The 22926-nt window shown below is 39.1% G+C and overlaps 1 protein-coding gene across 2 annotated transcripts in view; it reads right to left on the bottom strand.

Moving 5' to 3' along the window:
* Nucleotides 1–22926, bottom strand: part of LOC124777687 (nucleoprotein TPR-like) — a 291125-nt gene that overhangs the window by 24777 nt on the left and 243422 nt on the right. For both annotated transcript variants that reach the window (XM_047253163.1, XM_047253164.1), the window contains exons 33-34: nt 13896–14087; nt 3168–3251 (exon numbers count right to left, since the gene is read on the bottom strand). In XM_047253163.1, coding sequence (XP_047109119.1) covers nt 3168–3251; nt 13896–14087 — 276 coding nt within the window. The remainder of the gene's footprint in view (nt 1–3167; nt 3252–13895; nt 14088–22926) is intronic.

Here is a 22926-nt window from a genome sequence, read left to right as displayed (position 1 = left end):
ACGGCAGCGGAAAATGAGTTGAAACTCCATAAGCTTCAGGCATGTCAGTTCTATAATTACATGAAACATTGCAAAAAACTTGTACAAATTGAAGAGGCAGAGAGGCAGGAATGATCACATTTGATTTCATGCACAACGTGCCTATTCCACACATACCGGTAACTGGTATTTTTTATTTGCAGCAGAAATGGGTATTTACATTTGGTATTTTTTATTTGCAGCAGAAATGGGTATTTACATTTGATATTTGTATATTTTCTGATGACAAGCTTTCATGTACATGTACAATGAAATAACTGAAAAATAAAAAAAATAAAAAAAATAAAAAATAAAGGGGGGGAGTCCTACTGCAGTGGTTTCTCTCCAGGTTTCCTACTGAAATATTGAGCCTCTAGTGTGAAAACTTTGTAAGTATTTTCAAAAGCCTGAACAGAACAGAACAGGAATCCCACAATGGTTCAATTTTGGAAGACTTCACTTCATAGTGGTAGATTTTCCAATGTTTTCCATGTGTCCAGACCGTGGGTTTTCCTACAATGCTTATGATACGGATTTTGCAAGTCTGGTATTACGAAAAAGGACAAAGGATACGCTGCATACTCCCCACCAGTTGTTCCCGGTACTGCAGAAAGCAAATGAAACTCATGCATGTTGACCTGTACACACACGACCCATTTCTTGACTATCAGAAATATATAGATCAATTTTTAAGAAATATGTAACTGTGGAAGGAGAAAAATGGGCGTTACACACTGTTTAGTCAAAATGTATGTCTGTTTCATGCAATAGCAGTGGAATGGTGAAACATGAATTTCCTCTGGTTAAGACCAGGATAGTCCTCATTTTCATAGTGTGCCAAGAGCATACACAGATGTCATTCCTCTGAAACCTGAGAAACTACAGGACATTACAAGCAATACTGGCACACTCTCTTTGGAGTTCCGTGAGTACTTTGATAATATTCTAAGGAAATGTGTCATTAATAAAGTGACTGGTGGAGAGCAAGACAACAAATCTGGAAGTGAAGTCTGGCACCGTGATTACGAGTAAAGAAGTTTATGAACATAACTGTCTGTAAAAAAAGAGAAGGTTTTTTTATTAAGTAAAAAATGTGGAAATGACTCTTCCCATGTCACAAGCCACGGCACTAAAGAGGGCATCAGTTTCCAGTATATTGTCTATTTTGATATGTATTGTTTAATTACGAATGTTTATACAACTAATAGGAACGTGTATGAACATGTTGGAATGATTAAAAAAGAATATTTTGCATGAAAATATACCATTTTTTTCGTTGCATGATATTTATGATGAAATGAGTGTTATTTAAATCTAAAAAGGGATATGTCGGTAATTTTCTAATACCACTTTCTATTATTTTTCCTTTATTCTAAGAGTACTGATTTTGGTATAAGATTGCATTCTTCCTGATGAGCATGTGGGAGTATATATAAAGTGTAAGAATAACATTATTCAAGGTTATATATACACTTGAAAAACAAGCACTGTAGTGTCTGCCAGCAGATGGCACTTGTTATGACAATGTCACTCCTTCAAACTGTGTATGTTAGAAACCTAATAAGTTAAATGAGATAATAACATGTGATACTTATACTTCATTCTTGTAAGTATTCCAAATATGTGAACCAAGATTTCAAGAATTATCCCACAGTTATGCAGAGCTATGGTTTGCGATCTCCATGATGATGTGACACTTTTCTTTCACTGTGAAGTTTTTTTAGATTCATGATGGAACACAGTTTATAAATTCTTGCTTCCAGAATACTACAGTCACTTATCTTGGAAAGCTGCCCCAACTTATTGTTTCATAATCTATAATTCTTTGTATCACATCATTTAGTGTTCCACAATTCATGTGAATTATGATAAAAAATTGAAGTCATTTTCTCATTTATCTACTCCACTTCGCTTGCAACAAGGATTCACTGAGTGATGGACAGGTTGTAATACAACATTTCTTGTTGACAGTTGGTACATGGGATGGCAACAATTTGCCATATGTGGCACACTACAGAGCCGCATACGGCATATTGCTTCATGTTATCCTATTCCATCTGCTCCATGCAGCATGCGTGATAACCATATACCATATGTTGCCTCAGTGGAATTGCACCTTTAGAGACAATTGACCCCTCTGTGTTATCAATATACCATGTGATGGGATATGAAGTGATTGTTAAACATTCTATATAGTAATGCCTTTGTGAGAAAGTCAATGAGAGAATCGAGTCATAACTTGGTTGCTAATTATCACCAGTTACAAATATCATAAATTCATATATGCACAAACACACTGGCTCAAACTGCCATGTACACCTGTTGACCAATTTTAATACATGTCAGTGTTTAATTATACTCTGCAGTAATTTTGCACATGGACAGCTTGCTTCAGTGCCATAGTAGTCAGTTTATACGGTATAAAATGAACCTTCATGATGATATTGAGCTTCATGGAAACAATTATTGTGAGACTCTTTCCTTCTTTCTTTGTGTTGCTGAACTATGGTAACTGAGACATAGAAACTGTCTGAATGTTAACAGATCATATGCCCTGCACATGTGTAAATTTTAATTCTTTCCTAACCGTCCATTATTAGAGAGCCTTAGATGATGTCCTGAGAACCAGAAACTCGTATTCCTTATGAAAATATTCATTATAATTATAACAGAACATTTCAGACTTCATTTTTGATGTTTTCAAAAATTACCAATCAGTGTAAGTCCTTTGCCATGCACCTCATGGTGGCTTGCAGAGTGACCACTCTTTAGTTAGACTCAATTCTCAAGTCTGATTATCTGCACCTAGATAATTGGGAATCTGGTGTACATCAAAACACAGTTCCATATGACAGAAAAGTATCATAGGCGACAGAAATTCTCCCAGAACATACAACCATTTTGGCAAAATATAGCATGGATATAACCAAATTTGGAAAGGATGAGAAATAATATCAGACTTGACTGACCATAGTTTTTTAAGAAGGGCTTATCAAAAATTAAGTAAGAACTATGTTCTGGTCAGATGATTGTTCTGTCTGATAACACAAGTCACAAATTAGAAATTGGGCTTATTTGCTAAGAGTAGTCATGAAATTTAACTGTATTTCTTCATAACCAAACCAAAATATTTTATTTCCAATGCTTACCATGATCAACTTCTTCCATCACATCTGAGCCACCCTGATCTTGATCTTCACTTTCTATTTGTTCCAGATCTGGTTCTTCAAGTTCTGAAACAATCCATAGAGCATTAATTTAATTAAATACCCTAAAACGGTTTAAATTTCTTAAATAGTGTTAAAATTGGTCTCTTCTCTCCAGGCAACTTAATAAAAGGAGAAACGGTAATGAAAGCATTATGTTTACATGTAAGCTCTTAGTAATAGATTTGTTACTTAATGTGTATAACTATACTTCGTTCATCATAAGAATAAACCTGATGTAAAGAAACACAAATGCAATGATTGGTCAGCAGCCTCGGCTCGGGAACACCGGTGTTATTCCACTCTTGGAAGTAGGTCCAAATTATGTGTTAGATATCTTATTAGTATATGATACTTTGACATTCTGATGTATTAACAACCTTCAAAGTTTTTCTTAATTATAGTTTAGCTACATAATTTTTATTTCAAAAATTGTGTACAGTCAGTATAACTGTAAGCTAGAAACAAGTCAATCTTAATGTTTTTCACAAGATTAATGAGAAAAATAAGCTTTCATGTCTTTTTTTTTTTTTTTTTTTTTTTTTTTTTTTTTTGAACACAATATCATAAAATATATTTATATATTTCAACTATGCTTGTGACATAATCAATAGCATCGTAGATTGATAAGCGAATGGGATGTTGGGCGACAGTTCAAGACCTGTTGATATGCAAAATTTTTTTGGCCCGCTTGAACATCTAAATCATTTACTTTTTTTATTTATTTTTTTAGAAAAACACATGTTTTCTAGTTTCTAATTACATATCACATGCAAAATTCTGGTTTTCACTGGAAATACACATTCTTAATTATCAAGATTCTATTAACGATTGTTAAAGATTTTGAAGTTAAGAAAATATTACACAATTAAATATTTTGGAGAAAAATGAAGAATCAAATACTCTTTGTTTGAATATGCCCATTGTTGTTTATGACAGATGTGGTCCCACACAAGCCACAGTGTTAACCATCATAGACACACTAACTTTCATGGCATCGAGCCCACTATACAAATGCTGAATTTTTAAAGTTGTCACCTTAACACTGCAACCTGAATCCAATTGAACTGATCTGTAGCCAAGTTAAGGGATTTTTCACGAGACATAACAAGACATTTAATCTGCCAAACATACTGGAACTAATGAATGAAGCTTTGTTACACGTCACATGGTTGAAATACAGAACAGTACATCATAAAAGAGGAGGAGGAAATGTGGACTTTTTGGTGGCTTGGGATTCTGTTGCCGATTGCCTTGCTAGCAACACAGCAGTACTGAAATATACCATATTCCTTGAAGTCCGATATGAAAGGAGTTCAGAGATTACCAGATGACTGACTAATACCTTTAGTGGACTCAATATTTAACTACATGGTGAAATCCCAGCAGAACACTTTTAAGCTGCACATTGCTGATGCAGAAAAATTAAGTCAGGAATTTTCATCAGTCTTGGTTTTAATTACAGTACTATGTTAGCTAAGTTTGAAGGCATGTTATGTTCTCCGTCAGATCACCTAAGAAGCATTTCACCTGAGTTTTACCATTATTTTCTTGTGTTCAAAAATTAAATGACATTCAAGACTATATTGTTCCCTGCTCGTCTCTTTTTACATCCTTCCTACAACTGTTTACCCCACTACAGGCTAGTTGGGCCAGGTAGCTGGCCAGTGCTCTCCAAGTTAAGTGCGCTAATAAAGCGGTTATCCAGTAGTATCGCTGAATCTATGTATGCATAACGAAAGCATAAAATGTATCCTCATTATCGTACTTGATTGTACTCTAGAAAGCTTGGCTTCCACTCCACCTGAAACAAAATCCAATGAGGTTCCAGCAAACATGAAAGAATACATAATGTAATGTTTACAAGAGGTTTATTCTTATGATGAACGGAGTATAAATGGTACTAATACGTAACAATAATGGATGGAAAATACATAAAATAAGGGAAAGACAACCACTTACCTAGAGAGGGCTGGTTTGTGGTGCACAGAAAGACATAATAGAAAAACGGAACACTAGCTTTAAAGCTATTGTTCTATTCTGAGTGAAAGTACACACAACAACACAGACAACCAAATGTACATGATTGCAGTTGCAGCAAGTCTTGCTGCTACCTTCAGAGTGCGCACTTGAGTGTCTGTGCGGTTGTGTGAGAATCTGTGTACTCTCCTAGAAAAACAGAAAGGGCTCAAAAGACACAAAAGACAGGGTTAACTGTTTTCTATTATGTGTTTCTGTGTGCCACACACCAGTCCCCTGTATGTAAATTGTTGTCTTTCTCATATTTTACACATAAATACTATTACCACACTTCCAGTGGCAGCTAATGTCACCACCTCAACAACATATTCCTCGCGGCATTTTATACAAAACACCTTTTGACAGCTCGCCTCTGTAGCTGAGGTTACTAGTACACGTGTGTGATTATTCTTGACTCCGAGGCAAGCCGATTTGCATTCCGGTAGTGGATGAAATTTTCACTATCAGTGGCAAGGGGAGGCGAAGTTGTGGGGTAAAGTTCCTTATCATCAGTCTTTGCGTCAGGGCTTGTGACACTGTTGATGGCGATATGTCTGTTGGATGGAGACATTAATCTTAGCAGCCCCCTTGGTGTTATTCACAAGAAGTAGGCTACGTTCAGGCCCTGGGGTTCACTCTCCCCTTTCATCCATAACACAAACCCAACGCTACATTGTACGCTCATCACAGTAATCTACATTACATAGATACATACTTAAAGCTTCATGACAGGTTGCAGGAAGGCTAAGGTAAACCACCTCCATCAGGACCTTAAGCAGCACCTGCATCTGCTCCCCTTCTCTCATATCATGAATGTAGGACTCTTTAGTATTATCTTTTGACAGGATATATGAAAATGGTTGTAGAAAATAATACATTGTAACTAAGCTCTTTTTATCTACATCCACGTCTACATGGATATCCTGCAAAATCACATTTAAATGCCTGGCAGGGGGTTCATCGAACCACCTTCACAATAATTCTCCGTTCCTGCAATCTCAAACAGTACACCAAAAAAATGAACACCTATATCTTTCTTCGCAAGCTCTGATGTCTCTTATTTTATTGTGATGAATGTTTCTCCCTATGTAGGTTGGTGTCAACAAAACATTTTCTCATTCAGAGGAGAAAGATAATGATTGAAATTTCACAAGAAGATCCCACCACAATGAATAACGCCTTTGTTTTAATGATTCTACTCCAATGATGCTGATTCTCGGGTGATGCTGAGGGGATTAGATTAGGAAATGAGACACTTAAAGTAGTAAAGGAGTTTTGCTATTTAGGGAGCAAAATAACTGATGATGGGCGAAGTAGAGAGGATATAAAATGTAGACTGGCAATGGCAAGGAAATCGTTTCTCAAGAAGAGAAATTTGTTAACATCGAGTATAGATTTAAGTGTCAGGAAGTCGTTTCTGAAAGTATTTGTATGGAGTGTAGCCATGTATGGAAATGAAACATGGACGATAACCAGTTTGGACAAGAAGAGAATAGAAGGTTTCGAAATGTAGTGCTACAGAAGAATGCTGAAGATAAGGTGGGTAGATCACATAACTAATGAGGAGGTATTGAATAGGATTGGGGAGAAGAGAAGTTTGTGGCACAACTTGACTAGAAGAAGGGATCGGTTGGTAGGACATGTTTTGAGGCATCAAGGGATCACAAATTTAGCATTGGAGGGCAGCGTGGAGGGTAAAAATAGTAGAGGGAGACCAAGAGATCAATACACTAAGCAGATTCAGAAGGATGTAGGTTGCAGTAGGTACTGGGAGATGAAGAAGCTTGCACAGGATAGAATAGCATGGAGAGCTGCATCAAACCAGTCTCAGGACTGAAGACCACAACAACAACTACTCCAAATCCAGTATCATGTCAGAGACACTCTCCCCCCTATTTCTCGAAAACACAAACTGTTCTGCTCTTCTCTGAACTTTCTCGATGTACTCCATTAATCCTACATGGTAAGGATCCCACACCACGCAGCAGTAGTTCAAAACAGTATGGACAATCTCATAAGTATATCTGTTGAATCTTCTAAGTGTTCTACCAGTAAAACGCAGCCTTTGTATTGCCTTCCCCACATTTCGTATGTGTTCTTTCCAATTTAAGTTGCTCATAATTCTATTCTTAGGTATTTAGTTGAATTTATGGCCTTTAGATTTGCCTGATTTATAGTGCATCTGAAGTTTAACAGATTCCTTCTAGTACTCATGTACATGACTTCACACTTTTCATTATTTAGGGACAACCGACAACTTTGCACCATACAGATACCTTTTATAAATCATTTTTTAATTTGTTTTGATCCTCTGATAACTTCACTAGACAATAAATGACAGCATCATCTGCAAGCAACCTAAGACAGCTACTCAGATTGCCTCCTAAATCGTTTACATAGATAAGGAACAGCAGAGTGCCTGTAACACTACCTTGGGTAATGCCAGACTCGATGACTTTCTGTCAGTTACTATGAACTGTGACCTCTTGGAGAGGAAATCATGAGTCCTGTCACATAACTGAGATGATATTCTGTAGGCACACAGCTTGTAAGGTACAGTGTCTTAAACCTTCAAGAAATCTAGAAATACGCACTCAACACTTCATGTGAGCAATGAACTACTTCTGTTTCACAAGAATGATGTTTTCTAAATCAGTGTTGACTCTGTTCTCTTCATGGTAATTTATAATGTTCGACCCAATGTATGCTCCAAAATAATAGCTAATGATACAGGTCTATAATTTAGTGGACTACTACTACTGACTTTCTTGACTATAGGAGTGACCTGTGAAACTTTCCAGTCTTTGGTTATGGATCTTTTGTCGAGCGAGCAGTTGCATATGATTTTTAAGTATGGAGCTATTGCATTAGCATACTCTGAAATGAACCTAACTGGTATACAGTCTGGACCAGAAGTCTTGCTTTTATTAAGCAATTTAAACCTATTCACTGCTCTGAGGGTATCTACTTCCAATTTACTCATATTGGCAACTGTTCTTGATTCAGATTCTGGAACATTTACTACTTCTTTGGTGAAGGAATATCAGAATGCTGTGTTTAGTAACTCTGTTTTAGCGGCACACTGCTGCACAGAGAGGACATTAACTGCGTCTTGCTGTAGCATACTTTACATACAATCATAATCTCTCTGGATTTTCTGTCAGGTTTCGAGACAAAGTTTCATTGTGGAAACTATTATAAGCATCTTGCATTGAAGTCCATGCTACATTTTGAGCTTCTGTAAAAGATCGCCAATCTTGGAGGTTTTGTGTTCATTTCAATTTGGCATGCTTTTTTCGTTGTTTCTGCAACAGTTTTCTGACTCATTTTGTGCACCAAGAAGGATAAGCTCTGTGGTTCATTAATTTATTTGGTATAACTATCTCAACTGCTGTTGATACTATTTCTTTGAATTCAAGCCACACCTGGCCTACTCTTTCCAGTACATTGCTAACTTGGAAGAAGTGGAGGTAATCTCTCAGGGAGGCATCAAATAAATTTTCATTTTTTTTTTTAGGTATATTTTTCGTTTATTTTTGGAGGATTTGGGAGTTACAATATTCAGTCTCACTACGGCCCTGTGTTGGCTAATCCCTGTCTGTTTTGATGCTCGTTATTAGTTCAGACTTAACTGTTGCTAAGAGGTCAAGTGTGTTTTCACTACAGTTTACTATTTGAATGGTCTCATGGGCTAACTGCTCGAAATAATTTTCAGAGAAAGCGTTTAGCACAGTTTTGGATGGTGTTTTATGTGTATCGCCAGATTTAAACACATATTTTTACCAACACATTGAGAGTAAATTTAAATAACCACCAACTATAGGTGTATGAGTCAGTTATGTGTTTGAAATTAAATTCAAGTTTTCTTCGAACCTTTCAGCAACTGTATAATCCGAGTTGGAAGGTCGGTAAAATGATCCAATTATTATTTTATTCTGGTTGCCATGAATGACCTCTACCCTTACTAACTCTCAGGATCTGTATCTACTTCAATTTCACAACAAGATAAACTACTTCTAACAGCAACACATCACTACCAACTTTGTTTAGCCTATCCCTTCTGTAACACTGTTGGGTCATTTGCAAAAATTTTGGTTGAAGTTATTCCAGTTTTAGCCAGCTTTCAGGGCGTGTAAGGATTTGAGCATCAGTGCTTTCTATTAGTACCTGGAGTCCTGGTACTTTCACAACACAGCTATTACAATTTACAACTGTTATACCAATGGCTCCGGGGATCTATGTTCTTACTGTGTTTGACTTGAATCCTTTGAGACTGAAGCCCTTTTGTGTTTCCTCGAGACCTTCTAACCTAAAAAGCCACCCAGTCTATACCACACAGCCCCTGCAACCTGTGCAGCCGCATCTTATGTGTAGTGGACTCCTGGTCTACTTAGCAGAACCCGAAACCCAACTAACTTTCTTGCCCTCCTTGGGAGCCATGTCCCCAAGTGGCCCCGTAATACGCCTAGCATTGGAGTTCCCCACAACCAGTAGTTCCACCATCAGTGATTGCCCAGATCTTCTAGGCTGAGAGGTTTCCTCTGAAACAGGACAAATGACTGCATCTGGCTGAGGGACAGTGTCAGCCACAGACAGCACCTGAAACGTGTTTATGTCAGACTAACCACTTGACCATGGGTGAATTGTCAACCACAGAGCAAGTAGTAACTGGGCTGGCCCCCAGTGCGGACCAAACGGTGGACTCAGATCTGCTGGATTTCCATTGGATCCCCCACAGCCAGCCCACAGCAATGCCGCCCATCCACTGCAGCTTCAAGCTGTGTAATCAAAGCTCTCACAGACTGTAGCTGAGAGTGAAGTGTCACTAACATGGTTCACATCCGCACGCAGCAATCACAGTCCCTATCAATACACAACATAACACAGACAAATAAAGGACTATCAACAAGCACTATGGAATTCTACTGTATACACTGACAAAAATGCAAGAACTGTGTCTAACAAATTAGATTAACATGCAGAGATTCAAAAACTAAATTATCAGAGCACTCAAGTGAGACTAAATAATTCTCTCCTGATTAGGAACTTTTAAAAGTCACGAAATTGGTTACTCTCTGACACAAACGAGAGAGCTGTGTCTATTAAAAATTAAATAAACGCGCAAAAATTAAAGAAACTGAACTACCAAAGCACACAGATGAAACTATACAATTCGCACTTGGTTAGGAACTCGTAAAACCTCACAAAATTGGTTACTTCCCTGTTGCTGCTTCTGTTTCGGCTGGCTGCTGCTGTAGGGAAACATTAATATTTTCTATCTGGAGTTGTCAATTACATATCAATATTTTATCCCTCTACTGAAAAATTGCTTTTTGGCATTATTTTGTCACAAATCATGAATGAAAATGAGATTGTTTTTAATTGTAAGAATAGCTCCCTATAAGAAAGGCTGAATATAATCTTTTATTAAACCTATGATTAGTATGTCACGCTATCATAAACAGAAGAAGCAACTGGAGCATTATGAGACGTTCAGGTGAGATCCACCCCTTACGTGCAGAGAAATCTTCAGTGCTGAAGATATCGGCCACCAGAATAGTTTCTTTTCTAATTTTTTTCTTTTTTTCCATGTAATATCACTGTGATAATGTAAGCACATGGGGTCTGTAAACATTTCTTTGTAATGTATTCCAGCTCCATATATTTAAAGTAACTAGCATATTACTTTTTCCTTTTGACGTTTACACTACTTTTACTTTTAGTTTCCAACAGACTATTTTGTTGTTAAACTACCTTTTTCAGTGTGGATATAGGTATCTTTCAACTCTGTGCAAATGCAGCACATATTGTATTACGAAACCCAACTTTTTTAGCGATTTTTACGTTTGCTTCCTTTGAAAGTGTCTCCTTATCTCTCTCCATAAAAATCGCATCTTAAACTTGAATGACTACATAGCACAGCACAGCACTTATGAAATATTTACTCAGAATGTTACAAACAGTATAGTTTATGTTATATTGGCAGTGGGAGGAGATAATGCACTAATGACACAAATAGTTTTCACTTTTAACAACTTCTATTGATTCAGCCCTAGTGTGTCCACGGCGCAAGAAAGTTGACCTCTATGTATTGTGCGGTGTAGCGATATTTACTCATCAAGAGGCAGCACTGATTGTCTTTCTGACCCTGGAGTGAAGATGTGGCTGGGCAGTGGCTCACACTATGTAGGAACCCTATGTAAAGTTGCTGCCCAAGCCTGTATTAGGTTGCAAAATCTGGCATCAGTCAGTTGACTAAATTTGTCCTTTACAATACACATTTTGCTGTAACAACAGATAACTATTCCATTCTAAAGCCAGTACATCTTTGGTGTCAAATAATCTGTGCTGGACACCAGTCCACCCAGAGGTGTTGACGAGGAGCATCCTCATTAGCGGCCAGGCTGTCAGCATCACCGAGCAGTGCAAGATGGATGGAAAGGACTGTATAAACGTTTTGAAAGTGCTGCACTGAGCTGCGCTGTTTTATTTTTATTTTTAAATGGAAGTACAGTGTTCTATGTCATCGTTCAAGTTTAAGACGCAGATTGTTATGGAGAAAGATAAGAAGCCACTTTCGAAGGAAGCAAAAGTAAAAATCCCTGAAAAATTTGGGTTTCATAATGCAAACGAGCTGCCAATTGGTTGTTGGGTATAGTGGAACTAGTAAAGCTGCCCAGCTTGTCTTTGATGCCAACAATATCGATGATATATGCTTGTAGGATTGCATGAAGGACTAAGTCAGCTCAACTGAATGACACAGACACTTTGTGGAAACGCTACATGAACTCTGTTAAGTACACTTTCAGCACGAGAGCGTACACTCCATTAGTTTTCTGTTTTATGCCGAGTAGAATCTTCACTGTGTTTATGTATGATATATTCAGAGGTTCTTGACTAACGCAGCTTGAGTTAATATGTACTGTGCTATGATGGCGTTATCAGCACAGTGATTGAGGCTGCAAACTGTTGTGCACTGTAGGAGCAGGAACACTGTCCACCTTTTCTGAACCTTGCATGGCTCTTGCAGCTGTTTCAAGTTACCCTTTGACATTGCAGTCTGTACTGTGGTTGGAGATTGTACTTTTCGTTGTTGTTGTTGTTGTTGTTGTTATGGTAACAGTCAATACAAATTTGGGGAATTCTTAAAAATGCTTCGCAATTGTAACTATTTTGCTACAGGTGTGTGTGAGGTGAGCACCAGCACTATGGTCAATGTGTGTGTGTGTGTGTGTGTGTGGGGGGTCACTGATTGTATAATAAGGTTTTCTTTGGAGACGAGCATATTGTGGGCGTCTAAACTGTAATTAACTTTTGTATTAACTGGCTGTTTGCTGATCAGGATATGAAACATTTTGTTCAGGGTATGGAACATTTTATTTGGCCCAACTGTTTTTAATGTATACAGATGATTGTGTTTCCAAAATTTATAGCTCATTTTCCACGATTAAATTAAACGCATTTGGAAATACAATTTGAACAACATATTGTTTAAAAAGTCTATCAAAGTGTCACTCTGCACTTACTGTACCCAAAGCCCGTTCAAAACACCCAGTAAACAAGCTGATAATTTTAATGGGTCGCCAAGACATGAATTTAATTAAGAAATGGAAGAGATACTATGGACTTGCCACAGGAGTGATCGAGCTGAACACTTTATTGTTAAATGGTTGTGAAAGAGAAGATGTGACTTACCAAACGAAAGCGTTGGCAGTTTGATAGACACACAAACAAACACAAACATACATACAAAATTCTAGCTTTCGCAACCAACGGCTGCTTCATCAGGATGTGTATGTGCGGATGGATATGTGTGTGTATGCGAGTGTATACCTGTCCTTTTTTCCCCCTAAGGTAAGTCTTTCTGCTCCCGGGATTGGAATGACTCCTTACCCTCTCCCTTAAAACCCACATCTTTTCGTCTTTCCCTCTCCTTCCCTCTTTCCTGATGAAGCAGCCGTTGGTTGCGAAAGCTAGAATTTTGTGTGTATGTTTGTGTGTCTATCAACCTGCCAGTGCTTTCGTTTGGTAAGTCACATCATCTTTGTTTTTAGATATATTTTTCCCACGTGGAATGTTTCCCTCTATTATATATATATTGAGAATGTTTTTATTGTCTCTCAATACTAATTTCTGTGGCACATTACCGCCATCCTTAGGTCCATCGCCAAAAGAGTCTTAGATGTCCTTGGCACATTTATTGTGGAGTCCTTGCTACTAGTACACATGGGTTAGCTTTCCTTAAGAGTCTCTACTCGACACCGTGCCAAGTAGTGACTCCTGAGGAAAACTGGTCCATGTGCACTAGTAACAAGGACTCCACAATAAATGCACCACGGAAATCTAATACTCTTTCGGCAGTGGGCCTGAGGATGGCGGTAAAGTGGTGCCGAAACTAGTATTGTGAGACAATAAAGACATTCTCAAGATACAGCTGTAGTAGCACTTTTTCTCATATAGTCACGGAAGATCTTGAATGGTTGGAAAATAAGATAACTCACTACCGATTAGTGTCCAGTTTTGATAAAATATTGAAAGAAATAATGCATGGATAAATTGCTGTGCCTCTTCATGTCATGCAACTTTAAACCCAAAAATTTTCTTTAGGTACAGAAGGAAATCTCTAACAAAGACAAAAGAGGCGTTACCAACCTAAAATATCACCCGCATTTGAACTATCCTGTGTCTCCCCCTCGCCTGCTTCTTCAACTGAAACATCTGTGACTGAGATGACAGGAATGACAGTACTACTGCTGCTGCTGCTTCCGTCAGGTGGCTGCTGCTGATCTGCATCCCCTCCACTCTGGCCAACTTCACCTGACGTCTCAACACCTGTGTTGTCACCTATAAAAATGAAAGCAATGATGAAATTGTGTAGTTCAACTTTTATCAATGCAGAAATTTGGTCAACTGTCTAAAATACAATTTATCTTTTCAAGAACAATTAAGCACAAAACTATGATGTTTAACACATACATTAACAACACAATTCCGTACATTTAACAAATAAAATAAAAAAGTGAGACAATAACGCAACTCCAGAAAATAAAATTCGGGCTGTTTATATTATACCATATGAAAGTGAAATATAGATTCTACCGAGAGATAAAGAAAGAAGACCACAGTTAGAAGAAATGAGGTATTGGTAAGAACAATAGCATACACAAAATGTAAGGGACTGTACCTATATATAAATATGTCTGTGTGTGTGTGGGGGGGGGGGGGGGGGGGAGGCACATTTTTGAGGGGTGGTAACATACAGACATAACTCAGGCACTTGTGGAGCAATTTCAACCAAACTTTGTACACACAGAACTCATAATTTGTATAATTACTTGTATACAAGTGTTGTGTGGGTAATATACCTCTACTGCCCCTAGGCAGCCAAAATATAAGTTTAACAAGTCATAGCGGTAAAATACTGACACTTCACCACCACCTTCTCTGAACTACGCAAATGGCAGTTATTCTTACAACATAGCCTCCGCTCCCATATTCATCCTGGCCTCAATCTCTGGTAACCCATTGTCCCTGCACTCTTCACCCAACAGTTCCTCTGCTAACTCCCCATTTACGGCCCCATGTCACCTTCAACTTGTGCCTCTCTCATCGGCTCCTACAACTGTGATTACAAGCACAGCCACTTACCTGCCTCCATTCCGTCTCACATTCCTAGCTGCAAACTGGCTGGCTCCCTCCGAGCCACCAGTCACCCAACCTCAATACCTCTCCCTGCCTCCTGCCTCTATCCCCCTTTACCCATTCCACCCAAAACAACATAGTCCACCTGCCAAAATACAGCACTGGCACTGTGCACCCAGCCGGCACCATGTAGGGTGTGTGTGTGTGTGTGTGTGTGTGTGTGTGTGTGTGTGTGTGTGTGTGTGTAGCTCGAACAGGCATACTTTATTTATTTTTTATTTATTTATTTATTGTTCCGTGGGACACATTTAGGAGAAGTCTCCATGGTCATGGAACGAGTCAATACATGAAATTATAACACGATTGTAGAAACAGATAAAATTAAATATAAGAAACATATTCAGGCGGCAAGTCGTTAGTTTAAATAAAGAAAATCAAGAATGTAACACTGGAATTTGCTTAATTTTTTAGCTCTTTCAGGAGCTCCTCGACAGAATAGAAGGAGTGAGCCATGAGGAAACTCTTCAGTTTAGACTTAAAAGAGTTTGGGCTACTGCTAAGATTTTTGAGTTCTTGTGGTAGCTTATTGAAAATGAATGCAGCAGAATACTGTACTCCTTTCTGCACAAGAGTCAAGGAAGTGCATTCCACATGCAGATTTGATTTCTGCCTAGTATTAACTGAGTGAAAGCTGCTAACTCTTGGGAATAAGCTAATATTGCTAACAACAAACAACATTAAAGAAAATACATACTGTGAGGGCAATGTCAAAATTCCCAGACTATTGAATAGGGGTCGACAAGAGGTTTTCGAACTTACACCATACATAGCTCGAACAGCCCGTTTTTGAGCCAAAAATACCCTTTTTTAATCAGAAGAATTACCCCAAAAAATAATACCATATGACATAAGCGTATGAAAATATGCGAAGTATACTACTTTTCGTGTTGAAATGTCACTTATTTCAGATACTGTTCTAATGGTAAATAAAGCGGCATTTAGTTTCTGAACAAGATCCTGAACAAGGGGTTTCCACAACAGCTTACTATCTATCCATACGCCTAGGAACTTGAACTGTTCTGTCTCGCTTATAACATGCCCATTCTGTCTGATTAAAATGTCAGTTCTTGTTGAATTGTGAGTTAGAAACTGTAAAAACTGAGTCTTACTGTGATTTAGCATCAAATTATTTTCCACAAGCCACGAACTTATATCATGAACTACATTATTTGATAATGTTTCAATATTACACACAAGATCCTTCACTACCAAGGTGGTGTCATCAGCAAACAGAAATATTTTGGAATCACCTGTAATACTAGAAGGCATATCATTTATGTAAATAAGAAACAGCAGTGGCCCCAGCACCGACCCTTGGGGAACGCCCCATTTAACAGTGCCCCATTGGGACTGAACATCATTACCACTCTCAATATTGCGGAGGATTACCTTCTGCTTTCTGTTCTTAAAGTAGGAGGCGAACCAATTGTAAGCTACTCCCCTTACTCCATAATGTTCCAACTTCTGCAGTAATATTTTGTGGTCAACACAGTCAAAAGCCTTCGTTAAATCAAAGAAAACACCTAACGTTCGCAACCTTTTATTTAATCCGTCCAAAACCTCACAGAGAAAAGAGACTATAGCATTTTCAGTTGTTAAGCCATTTCTAAAACCAAACTGTACATTTGACAGCAAATTATGTGAGTTTAAATGCTGCAGTAACCTTGTATATACAACCCTCTCGATAACTTTAGCAAACACCGATGGCATAGAAATAGGTCTATAATTGTCAACATTATCCCTGTCTCCCTTTTTATAAAGTGGCTTCACTACCGAGTACTTTAATCGGTCAGGAAACCGACCACTCCTAAAGGAAAAGTTACAGATATGGCTAAGTACTGAGCTAACACACGTGGAACAATACTTCAGTATTCTGCTAGATACCCCGTCATATCCATGAGAGTTCTTGGTCTTTAGTGATTTAATTATTAACTCAATCTCCCTCTTGTCAGTATCATGGAGGAGCATTTCAGATAACAGTCTCGGAACACTTTTTTCTAAGAGCGCTATATGATTCCCTGTTGGGACTAGGTTTCTATTTAGTTCACCTGCTATATTCAGAAAGTGATTATTAAGTACTGTACATATATGTGACTTATCAGTAACACGGGCATCCCCACTACGCACTGATTCTATATTCTCGACCCGTCTCTGCAGACCAGCCACTTCCTTTACGACTGACCTATATATGGTTTTAATTTTATCCTGAGACTTAGCTATTCTATCTGCATACCACATACTTTTTGCCTTCCTAATAACTTTTTTAAGCACCTTACAATACTGTTTGTAATGGGCTGCTGCATTTAGATTTTGACTGTTTCTAACGTTTTGATATAATTGCCACTTTGTTCTACAAGATATTCTTATCCCTTTAGTCAGCCACCCAGGCTGCCTGTTTGTGCTAGTACCCTGTTTTGAACGTTCTAACGGAAAGCAACTTTCAAAGAGCACGAGAAAAGTCTTGAGGAAAGCATTATATTTATCGTCTACTGTATCAGCACTATAAACATCTTGCCACTCTTGATCCTTGATAAGGTTTACAAAAGTCTGTACAGCAACTGGATCAGCTTTCCTAAAAAGTTGGTAACTATATTTAACATGTGTTGCAGCACAAAAATCTTTTAGATTTAAAATTTGTGCATCATGATCTGAAAGGCCATTCACCTTTTTGCTAACAGAATGCCCTTCCAATAATGACGAATGAACAAAAATATTGTCTATGGTTGTTCTACTGTTCCCTTGCACTCTCGTTGGAAAGAATACGGTTTGCATAAGATTATATGAATTCAGGAGGTCTACCAGCATCCTTTTCCTTGCACAATCACTTATACAATTAATATTGAAGTCACCACATATAACTAACTTTTTGTATTTCCTATAAAGTGAACCAAGAACCTCCTCTAGCTTTAGCAAAAATGTTGTGAAATCGGAGTCTGGGGATCTGTAAATAACAACAGTAAGAAGTTTTGCTCCACTAAATTTAACCACACCTGCACAACATTCAAACACCTTTTCAGTGCAGTACTTTGAAACATCAATTGACTCAAATGGGATACCGTTTTTCACATACATGGCTACTCCCCCACACCGCAAAGAGCTCCTAGAAAAGCTGCCAGCCAACCCGTATCCTGGTAAAGGAAGCCTCTGAATTATCTCCTTATTTAAGAAGTGTTCAGATATACCAATAATTTCAGAGTCAACATCTATAAGCAGTTCACTAACTTTATCTCTAATACCTTGTATATTTTGATGAAATATACTAATTCCCTCATTAATCGGATACCCAAGCTTCGTAGAAAGTGGTTTCTTTGTTAGAGAGACTTCCCTTAAGCAGGAATACCTATCAGCTGACTTCAATCTAAAAAAGGTACAGCTCCAACACCCACAACTACCGGAATTTTCCCCATGAGTGATCCCACCACCCCCACCTATGCTGTCACCTAAAAGTTTTGCCAACCTCCCCTTCCCATACCTGTTGAGGTGCAGGCCATGTCTAGTGAAACCCGTCCTGCTGATAGACTCCACCGACACCACTGAAATGTGACTCGTGCCTTCTGTCATCAGCGCACCCCCAAGTCTCATGTTATTACGCCTGACGGCTGTATTAAGATGAGGCCGATCGTGACGCTGAAACAGTTCCACGAAATGCACATTCGTGTTGCCAGTCTGAGTGGATATCTTTTCCAGGTCACCATCTATGCCATACTCCCCATCCCTATCAATACTATTACCAGCCCCACCCACAATCACTACCTGATCCTCTTTAGTAAAATCCCTATATAACCCCCCTATGTTAAAAGTCACCTGAGCCAATCCTGCATTAGGCTTCACAATACTGGTGACCTGGTACTCACTCCCCAAAACTTCCTGCAACTGCTGGCCTACACCTCTACCATGAGAACTACCTAACAGCAGAACCTTCTTCTTTCTCTTAGATTTTGCAACTGTCCTAGCCACCGTAACTGCTGAGGTCTGCTGCATACTTCCTACATCTACAGCTACTAGAGATTCCTCTCCACTAGACTCTGACAGTTGGTCATATCTATTACAAACACCAATAGTAAAACTATCTGAAAATCTCCTTCTCCTAGCAGATCTCTTGCCAACAGCCAGATCCCATTCCCCAACCCCCTTCTCCCTCCTCATCCTATCTAGCTCCTCCTGTGCATTTTTCAACTGCACCTGAAGGGCACAGATCTTACACTCCTGCTCCTCTATCAACTTACTCTTGCTACATAACCTGCAGTTCCAGGAGAGGATCTCACCAGAATGCCCACTGGCTTCCCCACTGCATTGCCCCCAGTGAAAATACTTCGAACAAGTCTCACACCACAATCCACTACTCACGAACCTACGGCAAAGCCCACACTTCTCACTCATGGTAAAATTTTACAATTATTGAAACAAGAAAACAACTTTATCTAAGTTCCGCTACTACAATAAGAAGATGTTAAAAACTGACTACAATAATCACAAACTTGCTCTACAAGGGAAGTAACTATTATTATTGACAGTATTAATCAACAACAAATGAGAATATAACAAAATACTAACACAGAAAGAAAATCAAACGTCTAATGACAGTAACGAAACTGAAAGCAGTTTGCAAAAATGTCTTCTGAAGTTATTTCACCGGAAAACATCAAGAACACCGGTTGAAGACTACTAAAGTTCCTAAATAAACTACTATACACAAACAATTAATTAGTACTTAGCTTTTGATGCGCCGCTACAGCTGCAACTGGTCAGCGCGGAATGTAAACACGGGTAAGAGGTTAAGTTGCTCGATACGAAACACTCACAAATATCAGGCCACAACACAAGAAATGCAGAGGTGAATGAAGAAACCACTAATAAGTCACTTATATAGTAAATATCACAAAAACAATTAAAATATATATCTGAAACCTAAAAATAGATGAAAACTTAGAGAGCGATCTCACACGCAGTCACGCGCTTATCACAAGCTATCAAGTTTTCTTCCTTTCTGTGTATGCCTATCAACAACACACCACTTCTGCTTTTCGGTGAATGGTCATCTTTCATCCAGAAGTATTTATATTCCACGAGATATTGATAGTAGTAGGTTTTTTAAGGCAGTAAAGTAACTTATGATGGCCAAAATAGAGGGTATATAACGTGTAGAATGGATATGGCACGAAAACTGCACCTGAAGAAAAATTTGTTAACATCAAATACAGATTCAAGTAATAAACTAAGCCGCAGAGAACAATGTGTTAGTGTTGCCCTGTGTAAAATTAAGGAAGAAATTGAAGCTGTTGAGAGACACAGGTATACCATTATGTCTATAGAAGATTAATATTCCTCACAGTTGTGAAGTTAGTATTAATGAAGCAGAAAAGCTTTGGCTGTTAGTTGTCACCAGGTAAGGCTTGTGAGAATGACAATGAGCAAAACATAAGGTAGTGTAAGAATAGGAGGAATGATGTCCAACACATTGAGTATTAAAAATGGAGTGCGACAAGGGAATGTATTGACATGTCTTCTCTTTAATGCCGCTCTGGAGAAGGTGATGAGAAACACAAACCTTCTGAACAGAGGAACAATCTTCTATAAATCGGTGCAGATACTGGGCTACGCAGATGACATAGATATAACAGCAAGCACCCAAAAAGCAATGGAAGAGACGTTTACAGCTCTTGAACAGGCCAGTAGGAACATGGGGTTAATTATTAATGAACAAAAAACAAAATATATGGCAGCTGGAACAAATGTAACAACAATGGGCAATTATACATTTGAGAGAGTTGAACATTTCAAGTATCTGGGCTCGACAGTTACACATCTAAATGATACCTCCTTTGAAATTAAGCAGAGATTAATACTGGCCAACAGAGCCTATTTTGCCCTAACAAGACTTCTATCCTCAAGGCTCCTGGCTCGTACCAGGAAATTAACTATGTATAAATCATTTATACGACCAGTGCTTACAGATGCCTCTGAAGTCTGGACATTAACAGCTAAAGATATTGAAACACTGGATGCATTCAAAAGAAAGGCACTTAGACGAATTATCAGCCCAATCTGTGAAAGAGGAAGATGGAGGAGGAGATATAACCATGAGCTGTATACCATATACAAAGACCATCCCATCAGAGGATAGTGAAATCATCCAGACTGAGGTGGACGGGACATGTGGCTTGCATGAATGATACAGAAGTACCAAAAAGAACATTACAAGGAAAACCACGAGGGCAGAGAGGACGTGGTCGACCAAGAGCCAGATGGGAAGATTGAGTAATCGAAGATCTTAGGAAGATGGGCTATAGAAACTGGAGAGTACTGGCAAAGGATCAAGAGAGATGGAAGGAAATTGTAGAAGAGGTCAAGGCTCAATATGAGCTGTAGAGCCAAGAAAGAAGAAGAAGAAGAAGAAGAAGAAGAAGTTAGTTGTCACCAGCAAAGTGGTAAGTACCAGTAGGTGCACTAGAAATACACCTAAATGTGGAAGGTGCAGAAGACATTGGGCACAAGTTTCATGTGCATGAGTCAGCATTAGACATTCCGTACAATCGCTTGGTTGAAATTTTCTAATACAGCATAAGGTTAAGTTCCACTGTGTGGGAAAAGTGTTGAGAATACAAATGGAAGACATACGCTTAATAGTAGAAGTGGAATCTATTGGTTATGGGTTTGAGATAGATTAGGAGTCCCAGGGAAAATAAGGCCATGGAAGGGAAAGATAATGATGTTGCTTCATCAGGAAAGAGGGAAGGAGGGGGAAAGACAAAAGGATGCGGGTACACACACACATATCCATCCGCACATACACAACACAGGCAGACATTTGTAAAGGCAAAGAGTTTGGGCAGAGATGTCAGTCGAGGCGAGAGTACAGAGGCAAAGATGTTGTTGAAAGACAGGTGAGGTATGAGCGGCGGCAACTTGAAATTAGCGGAGGTTGAGGCCTGGTGGATAACGAGAAGAGAGGATATACTGAAGGGCAAGTTCCCATCCCCGGAGTTCTGACAGGTTGGTGTTAGTGGGAAGTATCCAGATAACCCGGACGGTGTAACACTGTGCCAAGATGTGCTGGCAGTGCACCAAGGCATGTTTAGCCACAGGGTGATCCTCATTACCAACAAACACTGTCTGCCTGTGTCCATTCATGCGAATGATTAGTTTGTTGCTGGTCATTCCCACATAGAAAGCTTCACAGTGTAGGCAGGTCAGTTGGTAAATCACGTGGTGCTTTCACACGTGGTTCTGCCTTTGATCGTGTACACCTTCCGGGTTACAGGTTTGGAGTAGGTGGTGGTGGTGGTGGTGGTGGTGGTGGTGGTGGGAGGGTGCATGGGACAGGTTTTACACCGGGGACGGTTACAAGGGTAGGAGCCAGAGGGTAGGGAAGGTGGTTTGGGGGATTTCATAGGGATGAACTAAGAGGTTACGAAGGTTAGGTGGACGGCGGAAAGACACTCTTGGTGGAGTGGGGAGAATTTCATGAAAGATGGATCTCATTTCAGGGCAGAATTTGAGGAAGTCGTACCCCTGCTGGAGAGCCACATTCAGAGTCTGATCCAGTCCTGGAAAGTATCCTGTCACAAGTGGGGCACTTTTGGGGTTCTTCTGTGGGAGGTTCTGGGTCTGAGGGGATGAGAAAGTGGCTCTTGTTATTTGCTTCTGTACCAGGTCAGGAGGGTAGTTGCAGGATGCAAAAGCTGTTTTCAGGTTATTGGTGTAATGGTTCAGGGATTCAGGACTGGAGCAGATTCGTTTGCCACGAAGACCTAAGATGTAGGGAAAGGACTGTTTGATATGGAATGGGTGCCAGCTGTCATAATGGAGGTACTGCTGCTTGTTGGTGGGTTTGATGTGGACAGATGTGTTAAGCTGGCCATTGGACAGATGGAGGTCAACGTCGAGGAACGTGGCATGGGATTTGGAGTAGGACCAGGTGAATCTGATGGAACTAAAGGAGTTGAGGCTGGAGAGGAAATTCTGGAGTTCTTCACTGTGA

This window comes from Schistocerca piceifrons, chromosome 2 (genome assembly GCF_021461385.2).
Source record: "Schistocerca piceifrons isolate TAMUIC-IGC-003096 chromosome 2, iqSchPice1.1, whole genome shotgun sequence".
Classification (NCBI taxonomy): domain Eukaryota; kingdom Metazoa; phylum Arthropoda; class Insecta; order Orthoptera; family Acrididae; genus Schistocerca; species Schistocerca piceifrons.
The sequence above is the reverse complement of the archived record's forward strand: the minus strand, read 5'-3'. Positions and strand labels throughout refer to the sequence as shown.